The sequence below is a fragment of the Eretmochelys imbricata genome, chromosome 19, assembly GCF_965152235.1.
Source record: "Eretmochelys imbricata isolate rEreImb1 chromosome 19, rEreImb1.hap1, whole genome shotgun sequence".
In the NCBI taxonomy this organism is placed as follows: Eukaryota; Metazoa; Chordata; order Testudines; family Cheloniidae; genus Eretmochelys; species Eretmochelys imbricata.
Genome location: NC_135590.1, coordinates 10,651,930 through 10,672,218, shown reverse-complemented (window position 1 = coordinate 10,672,218; position 20,289 = coordinate 10,651,930). Strand labels below are relative to the sequence as shown.

General features: G+C 47.6%; 1 protein-coding gene across 4 annotated transcripts in view; it reads right to left on the bottom strand.

Moving 5' to 3' along the window:
• Window positions 1-911: 911 nt before the first annotated feature.
• WDTC1 (WD and tetratricopeptide repeats 1) overlaps window positions 912-20,289 on the bottom strand; it is a 47,095-nt gene continuing 27,717 nt past the window's right edge. For all 4 annotated transcript variants that reach the window (XM_077837737.1, XM_077837738.1, XM_077837739.1 and 1 more), the window contains 7 exons: window positions 18,917-18,992; window positions 17,079-17,175; window positions 15,643-15,816; window positions 8,074-8,309; window positions 7,064-7,232; window positions 6,137-6,329; window positions 912-4,166 (listed from right to left, as the gene is read on the bottom strand). In XM_077837737.1, the coding sequence (XP_077693863.1) occupies window positions 3,969-4,166; window positions 6,137-6,329; window positions 7,064-7,232; window positions 8,074-8,309; window positions 15,643-15,816; window positions 17,079-17,175; window positions 18,917-18,992 (1,143 nt within the window). In that variant the 3' untranslated portion in view covers window positions 912-3,968. The remainder of the gene's footprint in view (window positions 4,167-6,136; window positions 6,330-7,063; window positions 7,233-8,073; window positions 8,310-15,642; window positions 15,817-17,078; window positions 17,176-18,916; window positions 18,993-20,289) is intronic.

Here is a 20,289-nt window from a genome sequence, read left to right as displayed (position 1 = left end):
GGGCACAGCTCTGGCTCTGTACCCAGGATTAATGCACTAGGTACAAATATTTCTCAAGGTGGCCAGTGTGCTTTTACAGGGTGTTTCCCTCGCCAGAAAGCAAAGCCAGCTCAGTTGCAGTGGAAGGAGTCAGGCAGGCGACCCTTAACACCTGGATCAGTTGTGCTGTGCAGTGCTTATTCCTTCAGACACAGGTGACCATTTAAGAAGAGTTCCATGCCTAAGAGGGGCTATTTTACCAATAGGAAGAGTTCCATTTCCTCCCCAGCTGGAAGTAACAGCTCAGTTCCTCTACAATCTTCTTTCCATGGCCCCACAGGAGGGCCTTCCCCCACATCCTTGAATTAGGCACAAGCCCCAGTGGCCATGGAGCATGTGAGCTCCCCTTTACATGTCTCTTTAGAAGAGATCTCTAGGGAAACTAAACTAATCCCACATCCTTACACAAGGCAATCACACCGGCGGGCTAGTTTGTCTCCTCCACTAAATGCCCTGGGCAGCCAATCTAGTCCAAACCCCAGCCAGGATATTTTTGACGGAACTTCTGGAGATAAGTGTAGGCAGGAGGCTTCTGTTCCCAAGGTCAGACGCATCCCCCACACTGCATGAGAACAGCTGCTGCTCCCCCTGCCACTGGGTCAGTCAAAGTCAGTACTCCATCCGTGGAGGACTACTGAAAATAGTCACTACCAGCAGGTCATCCTATAAAAAGCTTCTTTTATAGACACCCCCCCCCCCACACACACTGCACTGAGTTGCAGAAGCCTGTGCACCCTACTAAGTGTATTTAATAGTCATCCCTCCAGTCATCTGATTCTTTCCCCCTCCCAGCCAAGTACGGTCAATGGTGGGAGGGAGGGGGGGAAAATAGGGGCAGCACAATCCCCTGAACAAATGACACCAAAGAGAACTAGAACAAAGAACTGTTTAATTGCTTAACCCTTTCTCTTCCAGGGACCAGAGAAACAAATATTCTGCTCCTGTTAATGAGGACAGTAAGGCTTGTGTGTTATCTCTACAACTGCAGGGGTAGAGGCTGGGAGACTGTCCTCTAAATATTTAAAAAGCTATGAGCAGTTGTCTTTGCAACATCCAAAGGAATCTTAGAGGCTCTAAGGAGATTCCCACTGCTAAAATACAAAAATAAAGGAGTAATCTCTGTCTATCCTCGGTTAGAAAGAGTTAACCAAAAAAGGGAGGGGCTTCTTTTCAAGGAGAAGGGTAGAAGAAAACAGCAGAGGTAAATAAAGCAACATCTCTTCCCCAGTAGGTTTTTCCTTCACCAATAAATATGGAATTTCCCATTAACAAGCAGTAAAGCAGACAGAATCTGTCCAAAATGAGGGGCTGGGGCCAGAGGGACTCCTCCCTCCAACTCCACCATTATTTCCTTCTTTTTAATCCAAAAAGCAGCCATAAAAAAAAAGCAGCTATCCACTGCAGAGACAGGAAATCTTGTAGCTTTCACACTGCAGCTGGCAGGTAGGAGAGCTACACTGGCACTCAGAAAAACAGCTGCCATGGCATAAGCTCAATGGAAAGAGAAACCCCAGGAGAGCTTGTGGTTCTGTTCTTTTCAGAGTCTCTAGTCTCAGTAGATTTGAGAGTTAAAAAGGTATTCCAGCAAAAGCTTGCAAAGGAGAGGGAGGAGAAAGAAAGGCGTGTCTATTGGAAAATCTTAGGCAAAAAAACTCAAGCCAGTTTTTAAAAAAAAAAAAACCAAAAAAAAACCCCACAACCCCAAACAAGTGAGTCATTTTCTGCTGCCACTGGATTTTAAACACTGAGCACCTGGGAATTTTGGCACACTGGTGCGGGGAGTAGCCTGTACACAACTAAACGGGCACAACTGTGTTAAGAGTCGCATGTACCATATTGGTGGTATGTTAAAAGGTTAACCAGGCAAGAATGGGAACGGCATAAGCACCCTCCCCCACCAAGAGATGGCCTGTCCCAGGAAAGTCTTGTCTGGATGGAAGAAGATCTCAGGTTACGTTTGCTTGGACTATGAAAACCATCTGTCCTAGTCTCCTGAGGCTCTGAAGAGCACAGGAGCACTCAGTCTTCCCAGGGTGCATCTCTAAGTGACCCAGAGTACATCAGGGCTGAGCCTCACCTGTGTAAGCTGGAGCAAACATTGGCTGCCTTTGTGTCTTAAAGGCAGAGGTGCAGCAGGCAGAGACCACATGGTCCCAGCTAGCTCCCCCTGGGACTACAGCAGGTGGAAGGTTGAGCATTGATTTCTAGGGGTCTGCTGAATACTGCAGTGTAGATACTGTACTACAAAGGGAGTAGGCCCTGGGACACCACAGACCTCTTTAGATCATACTTGGCTCACCCTTGCTGTACAGAAAAGCAGGTCGAGTGCGCTGCGGTGGTGGGAGGGAAGACAGTCACATTGATCAGCCAACACCCAGCCAATCCTCCCTTCAATGTGTGGCAGCACACAGCTGCTAGAGAAGGAAGGATGGGCCACTCACCCTTCCACAACAGGTACAGGAAGACCAGGGACTCTGCCATGTGGGGAAACAGCTCTAAGGCAGCATGCCCAGACACACGACCCCCACACTCCTGGGACCAATGTTAGCATATTTATATCCTCAGCAGCAAAAGGTAAAGAGTGCAAGAAAGTAGTAAGATCTCCGGGGGCTCTTTGGTTTTAGTTGATAGTCATAAAAAACACAGTTCTGCTTAGGCTGTAGCACAGTTGTGTAAGATCAATTGTACATTTACTGTTTGGCAAGTGCAAGAAGGGACACAGGGCTGCAAATTACCTGGGAAACAAAAGAGTGGAAATACAGTGCTATGTTCTAAAGATATGAAGCACCAGTCCTGGCTTTGTGGACAGTTAGCAAGGGAAAAGTGGGGAAAGCAAGGACTGCTCCTGAGAGGATCACTAACCCACAGTACCTCCTCTACTTGTTGCACAGGTAGGAGGTCACCATGGTGAGGAGGCAGGGAGACATCGTCTCAGCTGAGGCGAGGAGTAGAGATTGAGTAGTTGACTGCACTAAAATTTCACCTTCTAGAAGCTCAAACTCCAGATGCAATAGTGCATGGCAGTAGTATTCCCAACACCAGGGCATGAGTGCTAGGAAAGGAGAAGGTAAATGGATCTAAAAAGTATTTTGGGTGAAGGAGATGGAAGCTTTGGAAGAGTGCTATTAGCCACTTTCCTTGGTAGCTCTGCCCACATTAGTCATTCAAGCCTCATACCCCAGGCCAAGTCTCCTCCCATTACTGCATCTGTACTCTACAGGTTCACAAGCCACACAGAGGAAAATAATGGATATTAAAGCTGGGAAGGCAGTTTGCCCCCTCCAATTGCATGTACTCAATGTCTCCATTTACTCATCAACTAAGGCAGATGCCCAGAGACAAGGATTGGCCATCACCCATTTTTAAACACAAACACAGGCCCCTTCAAGGACCATACGGTGAGAGATGGAGACCAGATGAATGCTAGCGAGCTGTTCAGTGGGCCAAAGAGATTTTCCATTATGACCAGTAGCCCCAGACCAGGGACCCAGGGCCGGCAGCAGAGCAGCTAAGTCAAGCTTCAGAGACCAAGATCACTGCAGTAAAGTTATTCCATAATCCCTGCCCTAGATTTACATTTTATTTGGGACGTTAAGAATCCTCTGCAAATGCATGAATGTAGCCAATGCCCCTTCTTCCAGCTGGAGAAGGTCACCAATTTATACTGCTCACAGACAACTCAAAATCCCTGCAGGGACTAAATTCCACTAAAGGCAAATCCCAGACTGCATTGCCATGCTGCTCAGTAGTGTGACGAGGAGGAGGGGGAGAGATGGTGGCGGTGGTCTAATGAGAAGGCCGCTCCTGCCCCTGCCAGCTTGTCCTACTCTGTGCATAGTGTGAAACAGTGCAGTCGGAGAAAGTTTAGAACCAAGGAAACCAGGTTCCCCTTCAACAAAACAATTACAGGAAGGACAAGCAGTTCTGCTTTAGCTGGGCCGGCACTGGACTTGCCCCTCTGAGCTGTCTTCATCATCCGAGCCTCCAGCCCCCCCACTGGTCAGTCCTGTGATACGGTAGCCCATGTTCAGCAACATCACCTCCAGGGGGTCTGCGTTCATTCGTCTCTGGTTAGCTTGAGAAGCACCTTCCATGTCTTCCACCACACGCCCATTGAGAGTTTCACTCTGCAAACAAGAAAAGAGACCACTTTGGGAGGGCACTCACATGAGGGGACACCAGAACCGTGTAATTTTTTGCACACAGGAGAGGGATGTATCATCTCTCCCGCTCCCTTCTGGAGCCTTAAGCTCACGTCTTCTGGACTGAAAATTGGGTGAAAGTCAGGACACCAGACTAGCGGGCTGGTCCACTCCCTAATGTGTGTATGTTCATGTTACAAGCCCAACAGCATGATGCTACTAGGCATCCTCTAGTCCAGTGGTCTCCAAACTTTGCTCGCACACCCCCAGGATGAAGGGCGAAAGATCTGCCGCAGATGCGCTGCCGACGGAAGACCAGCCACAGGTGGGGAACACCAGCCGTGGACGTGCAGAGCTGCCGCCGAAGGAAAAAAAATGGCAAAGTGCTGTCCGGCAGCACTCCTGCTGCCATGCACCATCCAATTTGGAGACCACTGCTCTAGTCTGTAGGCCTGTGCTGGGGAAAGATTGTATTAAAGTAGGATTTAAGCAGGGGTTGGATACAGTGGCTTAATGACCAAGCTGCTGGCCATCCTTAAAAGAATTCTTTGCCCAGCTGCCTGCACTTAGTCCTGCTGCACTGCCTGCTGGCTCTCCAACTGGGCTGTGCGAGCTGGGGCATCTGAGACTGGGGGAGGGATAGCTCAGTGGTTTGAGCATTGGCCTGCTAAACCCAAGGTTGTGAGTTCAATCCTTGAGGGGGCCATTTAGGGATCTGGGGCAAAAATTGGGGATTGGTCCTGCTGTGAGCAGCAGCTGGACTAGCTGACCTCCTGAGGTCCCTGCCAACCCTGAGGTTCTAGGACTCTCTGTTCAGGCAAGATGCACTGGGTGGCACAGAGTCGCAGCGGGTTTTTTATTTGGGAAGGGGCGGGAAAGAGGAGAAAAGCAAAGGCTGAGGTGCCCATTGTGACAAGTTCCCTAAGTTCCCTCTAAGCTGCGCGGCCACGCAGCCGCCTATTAAGCACCGTGCAGGCACTAAGGCTGCAGCCAGGGGCGAGGTGCCCCTCCCCCAGCCCCAACCCAGTCGGGCCCTACCGCAGCCAGGGGAGTGGCGCCCCTTCCCCAATCCCAACCCAGCTCCAGCCCTGCCGCAGCCAGGGGAGAGATTCTCCTCCCACATGCCAAACCCCTCGACCACACCCCTGCCACATGAATTTTATGTGCACCAATATGGAGGTGATGTGTCACATCACCTCCATATTGATGCACATAACATTCATTCCGCACGTGGGTTGGAAAAAGTAGAGGGAACACTGCAACTGTCCCCTCCCCTCCTGGGCAATCCCCTGACATCATCCTTCCTTTGGAAGCATTAAGAAAGGAGGCTTGGTTTTTAAAAAAGCCATCTCACGAGTGCTGAAAAAGCAAGGCTTATTCCAGGTCAGGAGAGGTGCACTGGCGAAAAGGAGGCAGGAAACATTGGCGAGCAGAGCCTGTATTATGCTATGCCTGGTTCTAGTTAGACCTTAGCCCCACTTATGATCAAAGGCATCTTCCCTTTTCCAAGCCTCCCTCCAATACCAGGCCTTCCCCAGCCTCTTGCATGATCAGCCATCCCTGGCCTGGCTCAGAAGAGGTTGTCCACAGCCTAACCTGGAGCTCACAGGATGACATTTGAAAACAAGTGTTTTGGCAAGAAGTTGAAAGTGTGTTCTACCTGGGCATCTTTTTACTACTCTGCTACACACAGATTTACTCTCAGAGTAATACTGACAGCTGCCAGGGTCATCCATCCTTCTGCAAATTGCAACAGTGAGGCAAAAACAGAGTGAGCCAATGGCAAAGCCAGGAACAAAACTCAGAAGTCTCACTCTGAATCCATCCAACTATCCCAGTACCCCGTAATCAGTCTTCATCTTCTGCTTGCATCAGGACAATGGCTTCTGGCCTGGAGTCCTAAAGTCCATCATCCAGGACCCACCTCTTTATAGATGCTCTGCTACTTCTCTTACCTCTGGCCTGGGATTCCAGAGCCGTACAACTGGGTCAATGCCGCTGGTGGCCAGGAAGCAGTAACTCGGGTGGGGCTGGAGACAGTTCACAATAGACTCATCCCCCTGTAGCACCCGCACCAGGTTGGTAGTTTCTTTCTCCCAGATGAAGAAAGACCCGTCGTCTGAGCCACTGACTATGTACTGTGCATTGCTAGGAAGGGAAGAACAAAGGGCTCTGCTGAGATCACAGGGTTGTTAGAGAAGCCAGCAGTCATGCTTTGAAGGAGAGGGTGGAGGAGGGCTCTGTTCTCTATTACACTGCACACTCAGAGGAGGTGGCTATTCTCATGGGTTTGAGGGATGAAGGCGGGAACAGGTAAGTCCATTAGGCTGAGAGGTAGGGAAGCCACTGCCTGGTTAGCCTTATTCTCATCAACATACAAAACTAGCTCAGAGAATCAGCTAGTGACAAAACTCAGATCCAGCACTAGGTTTCACCATGCACTTAAAGGCTCATCAGCATCTTTCCCAGCACTGTACCGAGCAGGGAAATCTCACAAAACCAGACGGACCTCCAGATTCAGACAGCACTGTCCCAGCGCCCCAAGGAAAGGGACATTTCTAGATAGTGACAAAAGGTAGTCTTGTGTGTCATTTCCCTCCATCCTCAGAGCCCACATGGTTAGGCACTAAGTACTGGAGTACTGAAAGTTGTGATGAACAGTCATCTCTATGCTGACCTACCATTTAACCAGTGATCCATGGAAGACTGCCATTTCTGCTGTTCCTGCAGTGGTCAAAAAACCCCCGCAGACTAGAAGCAACAAGATCTTCTCATTGCCACCCATGCTAGGGCTGCACATCATGACATATCCACTGGACAGCAGCACTCTGCTGTTCCGTGCAACTGAAATGCTGCACCTTTACCATGCAAGGTCAATGTACCTGCCAAAGAAGTTGGCCTCCTTGATGTCTGTGGTGGTGTTACAGTGGCCACAGTACCGGAATTTGTAGTCATAGCTGCGTTCCCTCAGCACCATCTCATCATCTGAGATGGAGTCTTTGCGCCCAGTTGCTCGCAGCCGAATTGGCCCGCCCCCTTTCTTGTCTTCAGCTGGAAGGATAAAGAGTACAGAGATATTTTCCTCCTCACACATCACATGCTGGAGCAGAGAATTCTCCAGCAAGTTTATTTGAGAGGTACTCAGCTGCCAGGTCTAGTTGAGAGCGAAGGCCAGTTTATCCAGAGGACAGGTACTTAGAGTACACACTTCCTTCTCACTGTCCCACCTCTGTACCTCAACCCTCTTCTTGCAATACCAATCCTAGAACCCATGTGCAGCTTAAGACCAAAAGTGATTATGACTCTTCAGCGCAAGTTCAGTCCAATTGGAGGGCAGATGTCCATCTCATAACTACCCCCCTTGGTAGTGGTAACCTCCAAAAACCAAGGATCAAATAAACCATTGGGGGAGGTTTTCCCTTGAGGTGCCTTCTGGCCAAGAGGTGAAGGATACTGGCAGGAAGCTTGCATTGAAACTGCCCATACTGTACCTGTTCTGTGGCACAAGGACCTTCCTCCAGAGCTGTGAATCCAACACTTTATATAAGCATCAATTCATTGTTTGGGACCCTCCCCCTGCAACCTGTAGTCTCAGGAGCACAAGCTTCAGGAACCTCCCTTTTAAAAGGAAAGGGATAATTTTCAGCAAGAAGGGACAGACCATAAAATACTACGAAACTCAGAACTCTCCGTAAATAACCAAGTAACAGATGCAAATCACAAGATAGCTGGTGCAATTATGGAGACAGCTTTCAACCAGGAGATCAAATAAATCTATGGACAAACTGCATCTCAATGAGCCTCACTTTATAGAAGGGTTGTAATTTAGGGAAAGACTTCCATCCTGGGTTATACTGGAATCCAACCCAAAGGGCTGAGTGTTGGCACCCACCATTATCACTTTTAGAGAAGAGGGCTGCATTGATGTCTCGGTCCAGTGCATCACAAGCGCTGCTATGCGCCTGTTCTGGGAACTTCCCTTTGAAATCATCCAGACACTCCAGCGCTTCTGCCACATACTTCAGTTCAAAGAGACAGCGGGCCAGGCGGAAGTGGGCTTTCAGGTGGCCTGGGTTCAGGGAGATGGCCTTCAAGCAGTCTCTTAAAGCATCATAGTGATCCCCATCCCTGCAGAGAGAAGAACAGACCCTGAAGGGACCTAAATATCCACTACCCTCTTCCAGGGTTTCTACAACACGAGAGCTTGTCATCTACTTCTCAGCTCTCCCTGTACCCGTGGGCTTCCCATTTGCTCAAGTATCTCCAATAGCACTTCCTTTCTCACAAGAGCTCTCGCTATGTCTCCCAGCTGCTCCTTGTGAGCTCAGCTGACAGAAATGTCTCCACGCAGAAGAGAGACCACCTCCTGTTTGAGGACCAGGTCTCTGCCTCCCACCCTAATGTGCAGCACAACAGTTTCCTGTGCTACTATTTTAAGTCCTACAGATCAAGTCTCATTGCTGAAAGCTAGTCAGTGGTGGGGATCCCCCATCCCCAAAGGGGTAAGTCCCCAGGCCAAGCCCGCAGAAGAGAGCCCTAGGGCACAGATACCTTTCCACGAGCAGAGCAGCTCAAGTGTTCCCTCTTGTGGGGAAACAGTGTAGCAGCACATTTCCCTTTCCAATGGCCAAGTTAGATGCTCAGCAGGGGGGATATAAAACCATCAGGATTTTACATTCCTGATGGACATTTGTCTCCAAAGTGGCATTCTCCTCCCGCAATTCATGTTCATCCTGAGGTGTTTTGTTCTGTTTTTTTAAAAAGGTCTTCTGTAACCCCGATTGGTACCTATTGATCCAAATCATAACATCCAACTGGTTACGTTTAAAAATATTTAGGCTAAAGCATGCCGAATTGCCCTGTACCCCAAGGCTATCGGAGAAAGTGGAGGACAATGCCAACCTGTATCAGCATGCATCCCAGAAGCAGACGCCTGACAAACCTTTCACTCTGGTATTTAGTTATATTAGATGTGGGCTGAAGGAGGGGATGGAAGCCAGGGTTTTGATCGGGCTGGCAGGCAGCAGCATTAGCTACTCTCTCAAGCTGCCCTCCTGTGCCAGTCTCAGAATTTTTAAAGATAAAGTCTAAGGGCTTTTCTTCACATACCATGCTACAGCGGTACAGCTGCAGCACTTTACTGGAGATGCTCTTAAGCCAACGGGAGAGCTTCTCCTGTTGGCCGTTCATCCACCTCCCCGAGAGGCCGTAGATATGCCAGTGGGAGAGGCTCTCCTGTGGGCAGACAGACAGTTTATCTACGCAGCGGTAGACGTAACTATGTAGCTCATGGATATGGATTTTTCACACCCCTGAGGAATATAGTTACACAGATCTAGGTCTGTATTGTAGACCTGGCCTTAGGCTTTTACATCACTCAGGGGTGTGACCCCCCCTCCCCTGCCTCACACACTCACACTGTTTGGGTTGCAACAGATAATCTCAAATCTGAACAGAGCAAACTGATCTGCCAGAGCCTGGAACAATCTCTCAGAAGCGTGAACTGCCCCATATATCTCAGTGACGTGGTAACTCAGGTGCCCCATTTGATATTTGGGAACATGAACGTTGCTAGCTCTTTCACTGCTCATGAAAGTACATAAGAAAAGAAGGGGAACTCCGAGGCCAGCTCTACACTACAGACCTATAATTGGCATAACTGCATCACTCAGGGCTGTGAAAAATCCAACCAACCCCTCTATGTAGACAGCGCCATGATATAGCCACCACCTCTCTAGGAGGTGGATAAACAATGCCGAAGGGAGCAGCTACACTTAAGCACTACAGCAGCACAGATGCACCAATGCAGTGTTTTAAGTATAAAACTGCCCTGAGCAATTCCTCATTTTGGAGCCATGGGGGAAGATCACCATTTGTTTTTCCCTCCACTATCAGTGAGTCAAGCAGGCCATCTGGGCCCCAATGAATGGAGCCACGCCCAATGAGCCCAGCGAGCACATGCAGGGTTTTGAACATCTGCACAGTCTACAAGCAATGCCTTGTTTTAGAGGACTCATGTGGGTGGAACTTGGAAGAGTATGGTTATCTCCCCCTCCCGCATCAACTTGACCCCTGAAGGAAGATACGTGTGTGATGAGGCCACCAGGCTTTAAGAGACTATCCCAACCCTAGAAATGTCTTTTGCCATCCCTGCTGTAACAGCATAGCACTGCCCACAAGAGTCCTATTCAGCCCGGAAGTCCAAATCTAGTGAGTCACAAGAAGATTGTGTGAGGTAAAGCAGACTTCTCCACAGAATGGAATTTGAAAGCAGGTCATCAGCCCAGAGGCTTTTTATTTATGGAAATATATTTGCAGACCAACAGTTCAGACAGCTGTATCATCACCTGCACCTTCTAGTGCAAAGAAAAATCAAAGCACTTTGCAAACAATGGGTTCATTTCAGACTTAGTGTAAACAATGAAGTTGCACCTGCCTGAATTTAGCGCAGTAAGTGTCAACTCGTGAGGTAGGTGAATACTGGCCCTACATTACAGCTGGAAGAGTGTGATAGTGAGAGGTTAAATGGTTTCTCTGTGAAATTAGTGGCAGAACCAGCATGAACACACACAGTACTTAACACTTTTATACACCTTCAGAAGCACCATACCATCAATCCAGCAGTGTGGATGCAGGCTCCCCTGCTCAAATCATGGCTTTAAAAAACAAGTTTTCTATTATGCAGCTGATATCCAAGAAGAGACTTGACCACAGGCAAAGCTTTAAGTGAAATGGAGACAGAATGTGGCTCTCTCGGTATTTTAAAAAAAGAGTTAGTTTGGCTGTTTGCTACTTTGACACACCCAAAAAGACTTCAGTCTCCACTGTCAAACTGGAAACAGCCAGACAGATTGGATATCAAGAATTTGCTATTCTAAAGCAGCAGCTTCCTTCTCCCAGAGTTACAAGATTTGACATCATGTGAGCTCAAAAGCTTTAGATATAAAGTGGTTTAATTGCAGCCAGTGAAGATTGCTTAGGAAACTTCGCCTGTAAGTGCAAACTTGGGCATTTGCAGATTTTAAGTGACAGAGAACATTTATGTTTGAAAACCAGCTACAGACCACGAGCAGTAGCTTTAGGGACGAGTGGGGGATAGGCTAAGACTTTCCAATCCAGAGTCTTCCTCTTTCTATACCTGCCCATTATTCATTGAGAGGGAGGCCAAAGGGAGGCCCATAGAGTTCTATAGCTTGGCCTGCAGCTGCCCCCATCTTAAGTATGGAGGACATAGCCCAGGAGGATAATGTGTCCCAACATGGGCTGAGGAGCCAGGATACAATGCACTGTCTCATGTGAGATCCCAGCCTCTATTTGAGGGATGCTGGTAGCTGCCTTTGGCAGGAGAAAAGGAGCCAGTCACCACACCCTTTGTGCTCCTGGCAAGTTACTAATATATCCCTCAGTTAAATCCCAAAGATTACTGTGGCACTCTGTACCGCAAAGTAGCGCCTGGGAACCCCCATATTCACAGTCATAGGATTAGGATAGGTTTTGTACAATGCATGCCTTGTGAGGTATTTTAAAAGTCTTGATCTGCTGAACCTTAATATCCTGTTGGACCGTGTGTACTATCAGCGTATGTGAAGTTATCAAGTATTGCTGTACGTGCTACTGAAACGTGTGAGATTGGGAGATGCCCACAGCCGGCTTTTCTGTTGCAAGAAACGAGGGCCAGACAGGCATTGATGGCCCATCAAAGAGAATCCACTCTCCCAGAAGCTTCTCAGAAAGTTCACGTAGGCAATGGAGACTGTCTGGCTCTCACATCACAGCAAGGATCTTTCTAGCAGCTAGAAGAAGGTATAAAAAGAGGCAGTGACATCATCACTTGGCTTCTCACCCCACCCCCAATCTGAACACCTAGGAAATCTGGAAGATAAAGACTTTGAACTAGGGAGATTAGACCCCCTTCCAGCCTGGGACCAATCTGTGTATTGAGGAACTGTAAACGGCCTGTCCCATCTGTTAGGGTAAGAGACTGTTTGATTCAAATCTTGCTTAGTCTGTTCCAGTTAAAAATAAATTTGTAGTCTAAAATTCTATTTCTTAAGTAACCAAATTTGATCTCTAGGACTGCTCCTTATAATCACTTAAAATCTATCTTTCTGGAGTTAATAAATCTGTTTTATATTTTATCTAAAACTGTTTTTAGCTGAAGTGCTTGGGGAATCTCAACTCAGATTACAAAGGCTGGTGCATGTCCACTTTCCTATGAAGAAATGGCAAACTTATTGATGAGTTTGCATGGTCAAAGGGAACCTTGAGCAGTGCAAGACGGTATATTTCTGGGATTCAAGGCTAGGGAATGGGTGGGGGGAATTGGCTGCGGCCCCTCTATTGATGGGTCAGAGTGGCTGCGTGATCATTCATGTAACTCATCTGGGTGTGTCCCTGCCTGTAGATAGCTGTACAATTGCAGTGCCTATCAGCAGCTTGTAGCTTGACATTAGCACCACAGTGCGAGAGACAGTCCAGGCTGGTGGGTTTGGTGGGTTCAGTGGTCTCAGTCCAGGTTGGGGACCTCGTCACAATTACATAGGAAAGAAACCTGCTGGAGCTTTAACTGCTCATCTTCTCATCAGAAGAAATACCCTGCTGTTCACCTTCTAGTGCTTAGCACAGTATAGTTTCAGATGTACTAGCCAACCCCACTTTTTTACTAAAGGGAATCATTTTTCTTAACACTTCATGAATGAAGTTTGCCCTGATGCTCTACCTATGTTTCCCCTTTCACAATTCCATCCCATTGCCTCACTCTAGAGTCTTCTCCCTCCTTGACTTTTACACCCTTCTGAGGCTGCTCCCAAGCCTTTGTACCTGGCTTTGCAATACCAGCCACTGGCCAGCTACCAATATTCAGATCGGATTTCTGGTAGTTCTGCATCTCGGCAAGAGGATAGGAGAACTCCTACCAGGAGGGAGTTTCTCACAAACAGCAGTACAAGAGATCTGATATGCTGATAGTAAGTCATTATCCAATGGTCCTACTCTACGGGGGAGGGAGAGAAGAAGTGACCAGCCCTCTGTGGAGAAAGAAATGGTTCGGGACCATTTAGAAAAGCTGGATGTGCACAAGTCCATGGGACCAGATGCATTGCATCTGAGTGCTAAAGGAGTTGGCGGATGTGATTGCAGAGCCATTGGCCATTATCTTTGAAAACTCATGGCGATCGGGGGAAGTCCCGGACAACTGGAAAAAGGCTAATGTAGTGCCCATCTTTAAAAAAGGGAAGGAGGATGATCCTGGGAACTACAGGCCAGTCAGCCTCACCTCAGTCCTTGGAAAAATCATGGAGCAGGTCCTCAAGAAATCAATTCTTAAGCACTTAGAGGAGAGGAAAGTGATCAGGAACAGTCAGCATGGATTCACCAAGGGCAAGTCATGCCTGACTAATCTAATTGCCTTCTATGATGAGATAATGGGCTCTGTGGATGAAGGGAAAGCAGTGGACGTGCTGTTCCTTGACTTTAGCAAAGCTTTTGACACGGTCTCCCACAGTATTCTTGCCAGCAAGTTAAAGAAGTTTGGGCTGGATGAATGCACTATAAGGTGGATAGAAAGCTGGCTAGATTGTTGGGCTCAACGGGTAGTGATCAATGGCTCCATGTCTAGTTGGCAGCCGGTATCCAGTGGAGTGCCCCAAGGCTCGGTCCTGGGGCTGGTTTTGTTCGATATCTTCATAAATAATCTGGAGGATGGTGTGGATTGCACCCTCAGCAAGTTTGCAGATGACACTAAACTGGGAGGAGAGGTAGATACGCTGGAGGGTAGGGATAGGATACAGAGGGACCTAGACAAATTGGAGGATTGGGCCAAACAATGAGGTTCAACAAGGACAAGTGCAGAGTCCTGCACTTAGGATGGAAGAATGCAATGCACCGCTACAGACTGGCTCGGCAGCAGTTCTGCAGAAAAGGACCTAGGGGTTACAGTGGACGAGAAGCTGGATATGAGTCAACAGTGTGCCCTTGTTGCCAAGAAGGCCAATGGCATTTTGGGATGTATAAATAGGGGCACTGCCAGCAGATCAAGGGACATGATCGTTCCCCTCTATTCGACACTGGTGAGGCCTCATCTGGAGTACTGTGTCCAGTTTTGGGCCTCACACTGCAAGAAGGATGTGGAAAAATTGGAAAGAGTCCAGCAGAGGGCAACAAAAATGATTGGGGGACTGGAACACATGACTTATGAGGAGAGGCGGAGGGAACTGGGGATGTAGTCTACGGAAGAGAAGAATGAGGGGGGATTTGATAGCTGCTTTCAACTACCTGAAAGGGGGTTCCAAAGAGGATGGTTCTAGATTGTTCTCAGTGGTAGCTGATGACAGAACGAGGAGTAATGGTCTCAAGTTGCAGTGGGGGAGATTTAGGTTGGATATTAGGAAAAACTTTCACTAGGAGGGTAGTGAAACACTGGAATGCGTTACCTAGGGAGGTAGAGGAATCTCCTTCCTTAGAAGTTTTTAAGGTAAGGCTTGACAAAGCCCTGGCTGGGATGATTTAGTTGGGGATCGGTCCTGCTTTGAGCAGGGGGTTGGACTAGATGACCTCCTGAGGTCCCTTCCAACCCTGAGATTGTATGAGAGAGTGAGCACGCGCACGCACACATGCGCCTAAAACAGCTTTGCCATATTTTGTGTGAGCAGCTCTGGCTGTTGTCAGAAGGGACATTAACTGTTGCAGATGCTAGCAGTATGCATTCAGCAGTGTGCCAGACGCAGCCTTCGACAGCGCCCAAAAATTAACCATAATCCTGCAGTGTTACTGAAAGGATCCCAGGTAGTTTCTAGTATGGCAGGACATGGCTAGTCCAGGTAGTATGAGAATTAATACACCTCACACTAGATGTGCTCTCGGTGCTTTGCCAGTGGTGGTGATTTGGATTAAGCTAGCAGTAGGAGCAGTGACAACCGACCCTCAGGGGGTCTTAGGCTTTCAGGAATGTAACAAGGATTGAACCAGATGAGCAGCAGAACCTCTACCTCATCAGGGGATGAATGTCTATAAGCCCTTCCACTGGAACGTTCCCTATACCAGATCACAGAGCTATGGATGCTGCTTGAGAGACACTGGTTTTTTATAGACTTTTTCTAATGTTATAAAGAAACGGAAAGCTACAGAGAGTGTATCAGCGAGCAATGAAGTGAGTTATTAACAGCATCTCATGACCAGACACCATCTGTAACCAGTCTCTAACATACACAATTCTGCGATTCTACGTTTCACAATATCCTTCAGTAGGTTTTATCCTATTAGATGAGCCCCACTCTGCACAAATGTGGCTAGGAGCCCAAGCAATGGGGCCCAAGAGAAAGGAACTTTGTGGGGTCACACTCAAGTCTGGAGCCCATAACTTTGTATACTTAGCAGTACTGATGCCCAAACCCTGTGGTATGCTACGTTTGACAGCGCACACTCATTTTGTTAGCCTTCCACAAAAGGAGTCCAGCTTACTTACCACTTGCGCTTCATGTAGGCAGCGGCTCTGTTTCCATACAGCATGGCGTTGTTGGGTGCTTTCTGAACTGCTCTGCTGTACAGTTGGATGGCTTGAGTCCACTGCTGGCATGCAAATGCCTCATTGGCTTGCTGTTTAATTTTTTCCAGATATGGAGGCAGCTCAATCTGGGGACTGCAGGGATAGACAGGTGTGGGGTTACAATCACTATGGTAACACTGAAGAGATTTAACTAGACCAAATTGTTGAAAGTCTAATAGAAGAATTCCATTACACTGAAAACCAAAGGAATAGAGCCCACCCCAGTCATACTAAGGGTCCATCTTGTCCAATATCCGACAGTGGCCAATACCAGATGCTTCACAAAGGTACAAGAAGCCACATAATGGAATAACCTGATCTTAGGGAAGTTTCCTTAGAAGCCCTGTTAGCTAGGAGTTGGCTTACACCCTGGAGCATGAAAACTCCCATCTTTTTTAACACTAAGTAATGTAACAATAGGTGCTTTGTGAAGCGCTTAACTCTTCACTGAATTCTACTCGTATCTCTTTGCTTCAGAGATACCTTGCAGTGGCAAGTTCCACAGGTTGTGTGGTGTAAACCATATTTCTCTTAAATTGGTTTTAAATCTGCATTCAGTTACACAATTTTTTAAAGAGTCAAATAAGCTAGCTCACATGGCTGCACTAAGTCTCTTGACATTTCAAAGATTTCTGATGAATTAGCACCTTAAGCTAGTGGAACCCCCCCCCCCCCAAAAAAAAAAAAAAAAAACAGACATGTTCAACTTCACGTCTGCCTCTGCTTCCCCAACTACACTTAGTCCTTTTAAAAAGGGAGAAGTAGAGTAGATGCTGGTAATGGCAAAGAGCCATTCAACCCGGTCACCAGTTCAAATCCAGGCCAAGATGATCACGACTGAGTCATGACCATCCAAGGGCTGTCCTGGGATCTGTGAACGGAGGCTGTCAAATCATCTCACAGCCAACAGGTGCCCAGATCATAATGGATCCCTTTGCCAGCAAAGGGGAGAAGGGCACCATGGGGCATGGAGACAGTCATCTTTTTCTCCACCCCCACAAAGGCACTCCCTTCAGCTTAGAAGGAGAGACTGTGCTATGGATAAGTAAAGGAGGTCAGTTTCCACATATGACAGGCAGTTGTGGATTTAATCAGCAATAATTCAACACAACCATAAAAGAAGAAAGATCCTGATAGCCAGGATTTCCCCATCATGCTCTTGGCCTAACCTAGCTCCAGTTTGCAGCCCATTTACTACCAGCAGCTGAGGGAATCCCAGAACAAAGCTTCATGGGTAATCTTTGCGTTAGTAAGTGAAGAAGAATTCCACTTCACACCTCAGTCAGCAGCTTCACGTCTCACTGGGAGCACAGGGCACAGAGGGGCACCTCATCCAAACGAATTTGTCACCTCACCTGATATGTGTTCTTCCCTCAGACAATCTGAATCCGTTGCTGTGGAGATGGATGCCATTTGACACTCCATTGGTTGATGTCTTTCCATTCTGCACTTCTGGGGGGTTGTAAAAAACTCAGTAAATTGAAGAGTAAAATCCTGCAACGGATTACACAGACTCTCCTCTGAGGGGTTGGGCTTTCTATTCCACCAACACAAAGTCAGGCTAGCAGGAGCCCAATTCAGACCAGAGGTAAGTAGCTACAACTCCACAGACTTCAGTGAGTCTGGTTCCTACTTCAAAGTATATGGAGGTATACACATTTGGCAGGGTTGGCTGACCCCTCGGACATCAGCTACAAATACTCTGCAGGATCCATCACAACAGATCTCCCAAGCAAGAAAGCTGAATACACCTACAGCTTCTCCAATCTTCTCCCGCCTCCCCATTCCCACAGAAAATGGAAGACCATGCGAAGGGCATTCAGTATCACCTTCAACAGACTGGGCCTGGGCACAAGCCATGACCCACTGTATTTTCCTCAGGTTAGTAGAGGTTTTAAGTTTACAGAATGGCTACGTCAGCTGCCCTGAACTACACCCCCCCACCCCCAGACATCCTTACCTTTTTAATAAGTGACTAGGACACACTGAAATTAAGTTAAAGCAAAACATTGTAGAGCTAAGGAAGGTGGATGTTGAGTGAGAAGCAACAGAAGAAAGCAAGGGGATTGGAATCCAGTCTGGGTTCCTGTCTAGGGATGTTCGCTTTCAGATCCTTTTAAGGCATGAGATAAAGTCTCATCACCATTAACCCTTTGGACGCAAAGAGCAAAACAGCCACCACCACCACACCTGATGCTTTTAACTCTTCACCTTCCCATTTTAGAAGCTATCACAAATACAGAAAGAAGAACACTTGCCTCACATTAGGGGTAGGGAAAATGAGCTAGGGAGGGACATCACTAAAGTTGCAGAGGGGAATTTATGTCTGAACTTGGATCAGACCTCATGATTGCCTAGCTCCCAGTCCTGCACTCACTTCTAGCGGTCCTCTCCGCAGATGTTTTCTGCTTGGCTAGCAGTCCTAAGGGTTACCTTAGTACTAAATGATCCTCTTTTAGTTTCTGCTCCCTGGCCAACTTGCCTGAGTAGTTTAGTTGCATACAGGAGCAGCAACCAACTGATGTCACAGGAGTGAGAGTGTGAGACCGACCAACACCCCTACCAGTATGGAGGCTAAACAAGGCTGGGAAGGCTCCGTGCCACAGTACAGACTGCCCTGGGACTGCCAAAAGGGGGCGGGGGGGGGGGAAAACACACACACACACACAGGCATTCCACCACATGTATAGGTGCCCTCTCCTGGCAGTCTGCCATAGCACAGCCTTTGCCTCAATTTTCTGTTCCCTGACAGGGTGGAGTTGGTTTGTTACAAGTGCAGCAGAGGGCAGGCGGTAGTGCTAAGGAATGAGACAATTCAGTCTCTCCACTCTCCAGGCACCACAGCTCAGTTGTTTGAGGTACCTTTGGGTAGGGAAGAAAAGGAAGACCAGCAGTCTCATATTGATACTGTTTGAAGCCGTTAAGTCCTCCCTTACTCCTTATGCACAGTTTTAAGAACCCCTTTCCCCCCCACACACCTTTTTGGTATTTCAGTTCCTTCTACCCTGAGACACCTGTTTTATGGCTCGGTTGAAGGGTTTTGGAAGTCAGAGCATTAACAGCACTGCAGAAATAGCCTTGCTACTGTGCTGCCCTCACTCACTTTTCTAGTTCCCACTCAGCTCAGATTTCACGCTGGAAAGCGGAATCGCACTGGGCTTTGCTCTCACTTCCCATACAGCAGCACACTTACCCCCTGAAGAGTGGCACTTCTTTGGCAGGAGAAAAGTGTACGGCCGCTGTTTGTAAGTCAGGTCAAACAAGTAGACCTACAAGGCAATGGGAGAGAGAGACACAGACATCAAGGACTGAACGCACAGCCAGTGACACCATGGTGATGAGCAGGATAGAACACCCACCCAGCCAACTGCTTTGCTTTCCATCTACAGTATTTCTGAGTTTGGTAGAATGTTATTGACACACACACACAGCAAGGAGACAACGGGCAGCAGTACCAGCACTGGGACAAGGTAAGAGGTTCAGAAAGAACGGTGCTGAGAAATGAGACATCTGTCCTACTAAACTAAGGGCGATAAAGCCCCCTTGATACCAAACATACTACGTAAGCAAGAATTGACTGGTGACTGAATCGTTAGTAAAGGCAAAAGTTCCAGTTACAATGTTAATAGGGTTAAAAAACAAACAAACAAACAAACACACAACCCACCGCACACACAACCTACAAATTTTATTTCAGCCTGTACAAACAGGTTACTGAACCATTTTTGTCCTTGGGTTCATGACCTGATTGTAAACAATTAGCAGTGGAGAATGGGAAGCAAGTGGGTCACACTAGACTGAGGGAAAACCATCTATAAGCAAAGGAAGACTCCCTTCTTCTAGAGAAGCCCAGAATTCTGTCCCACAAAGCCCTTGAGCAAGAGTGCCTTGGCATAAGAACTGCCAGCCCAGATCAGACTCAAGGTCCATCTAGCCCAATATTCTCTCTCAAAGTGACATCAGATGCTTCAGAGGAAGGTGCAGAGAATGGCTATGGAATAACCTGCCCACAAGGAAAGTTCCCTCTAATCCTTAGAAGTTAGCTCTGCCAACAGGATTTACATATCTCACTGCAAACTAAACCAGCCCTCGATTTGCAGTTGATTTCTACCAGGAAGAGATTCACAATAGGCTTTACAAAGACCTAATGCTTAGACTGAAACCTGCCAAACATCCCAGGTGCAAGCCATTGTCTCTACAGGAAAAGAGTAACAGCCGTGTTAGTTTGTATTCGCAAAAAGAAAAGGAGGACTTGTGGCACCTTAGAGACTAACCAATTTATTTGAGCATAAGCTTTCGTGAGCTACAGCTCACTTCATCTCTAAGGTGCCACAAGTACTCCTTTTCTTTTAGGAAAAGACAGCTCTTCCTCCACTAGATTCTACTATAGAACTAGCCAGAGGTGTCAGTATAGGAATTCGTGCAGGTTTCCTAAAGCAACTCATTCCCAGGTCAGTCATGAATGAATTTCTGCAGCTCTTCCTGATAAGCAAATGTCAACTGCAAAACCAGAGTGAAAATGCTACTCAAATTTAACATTACGCTGACCTCTGATGTAAGAGTGTA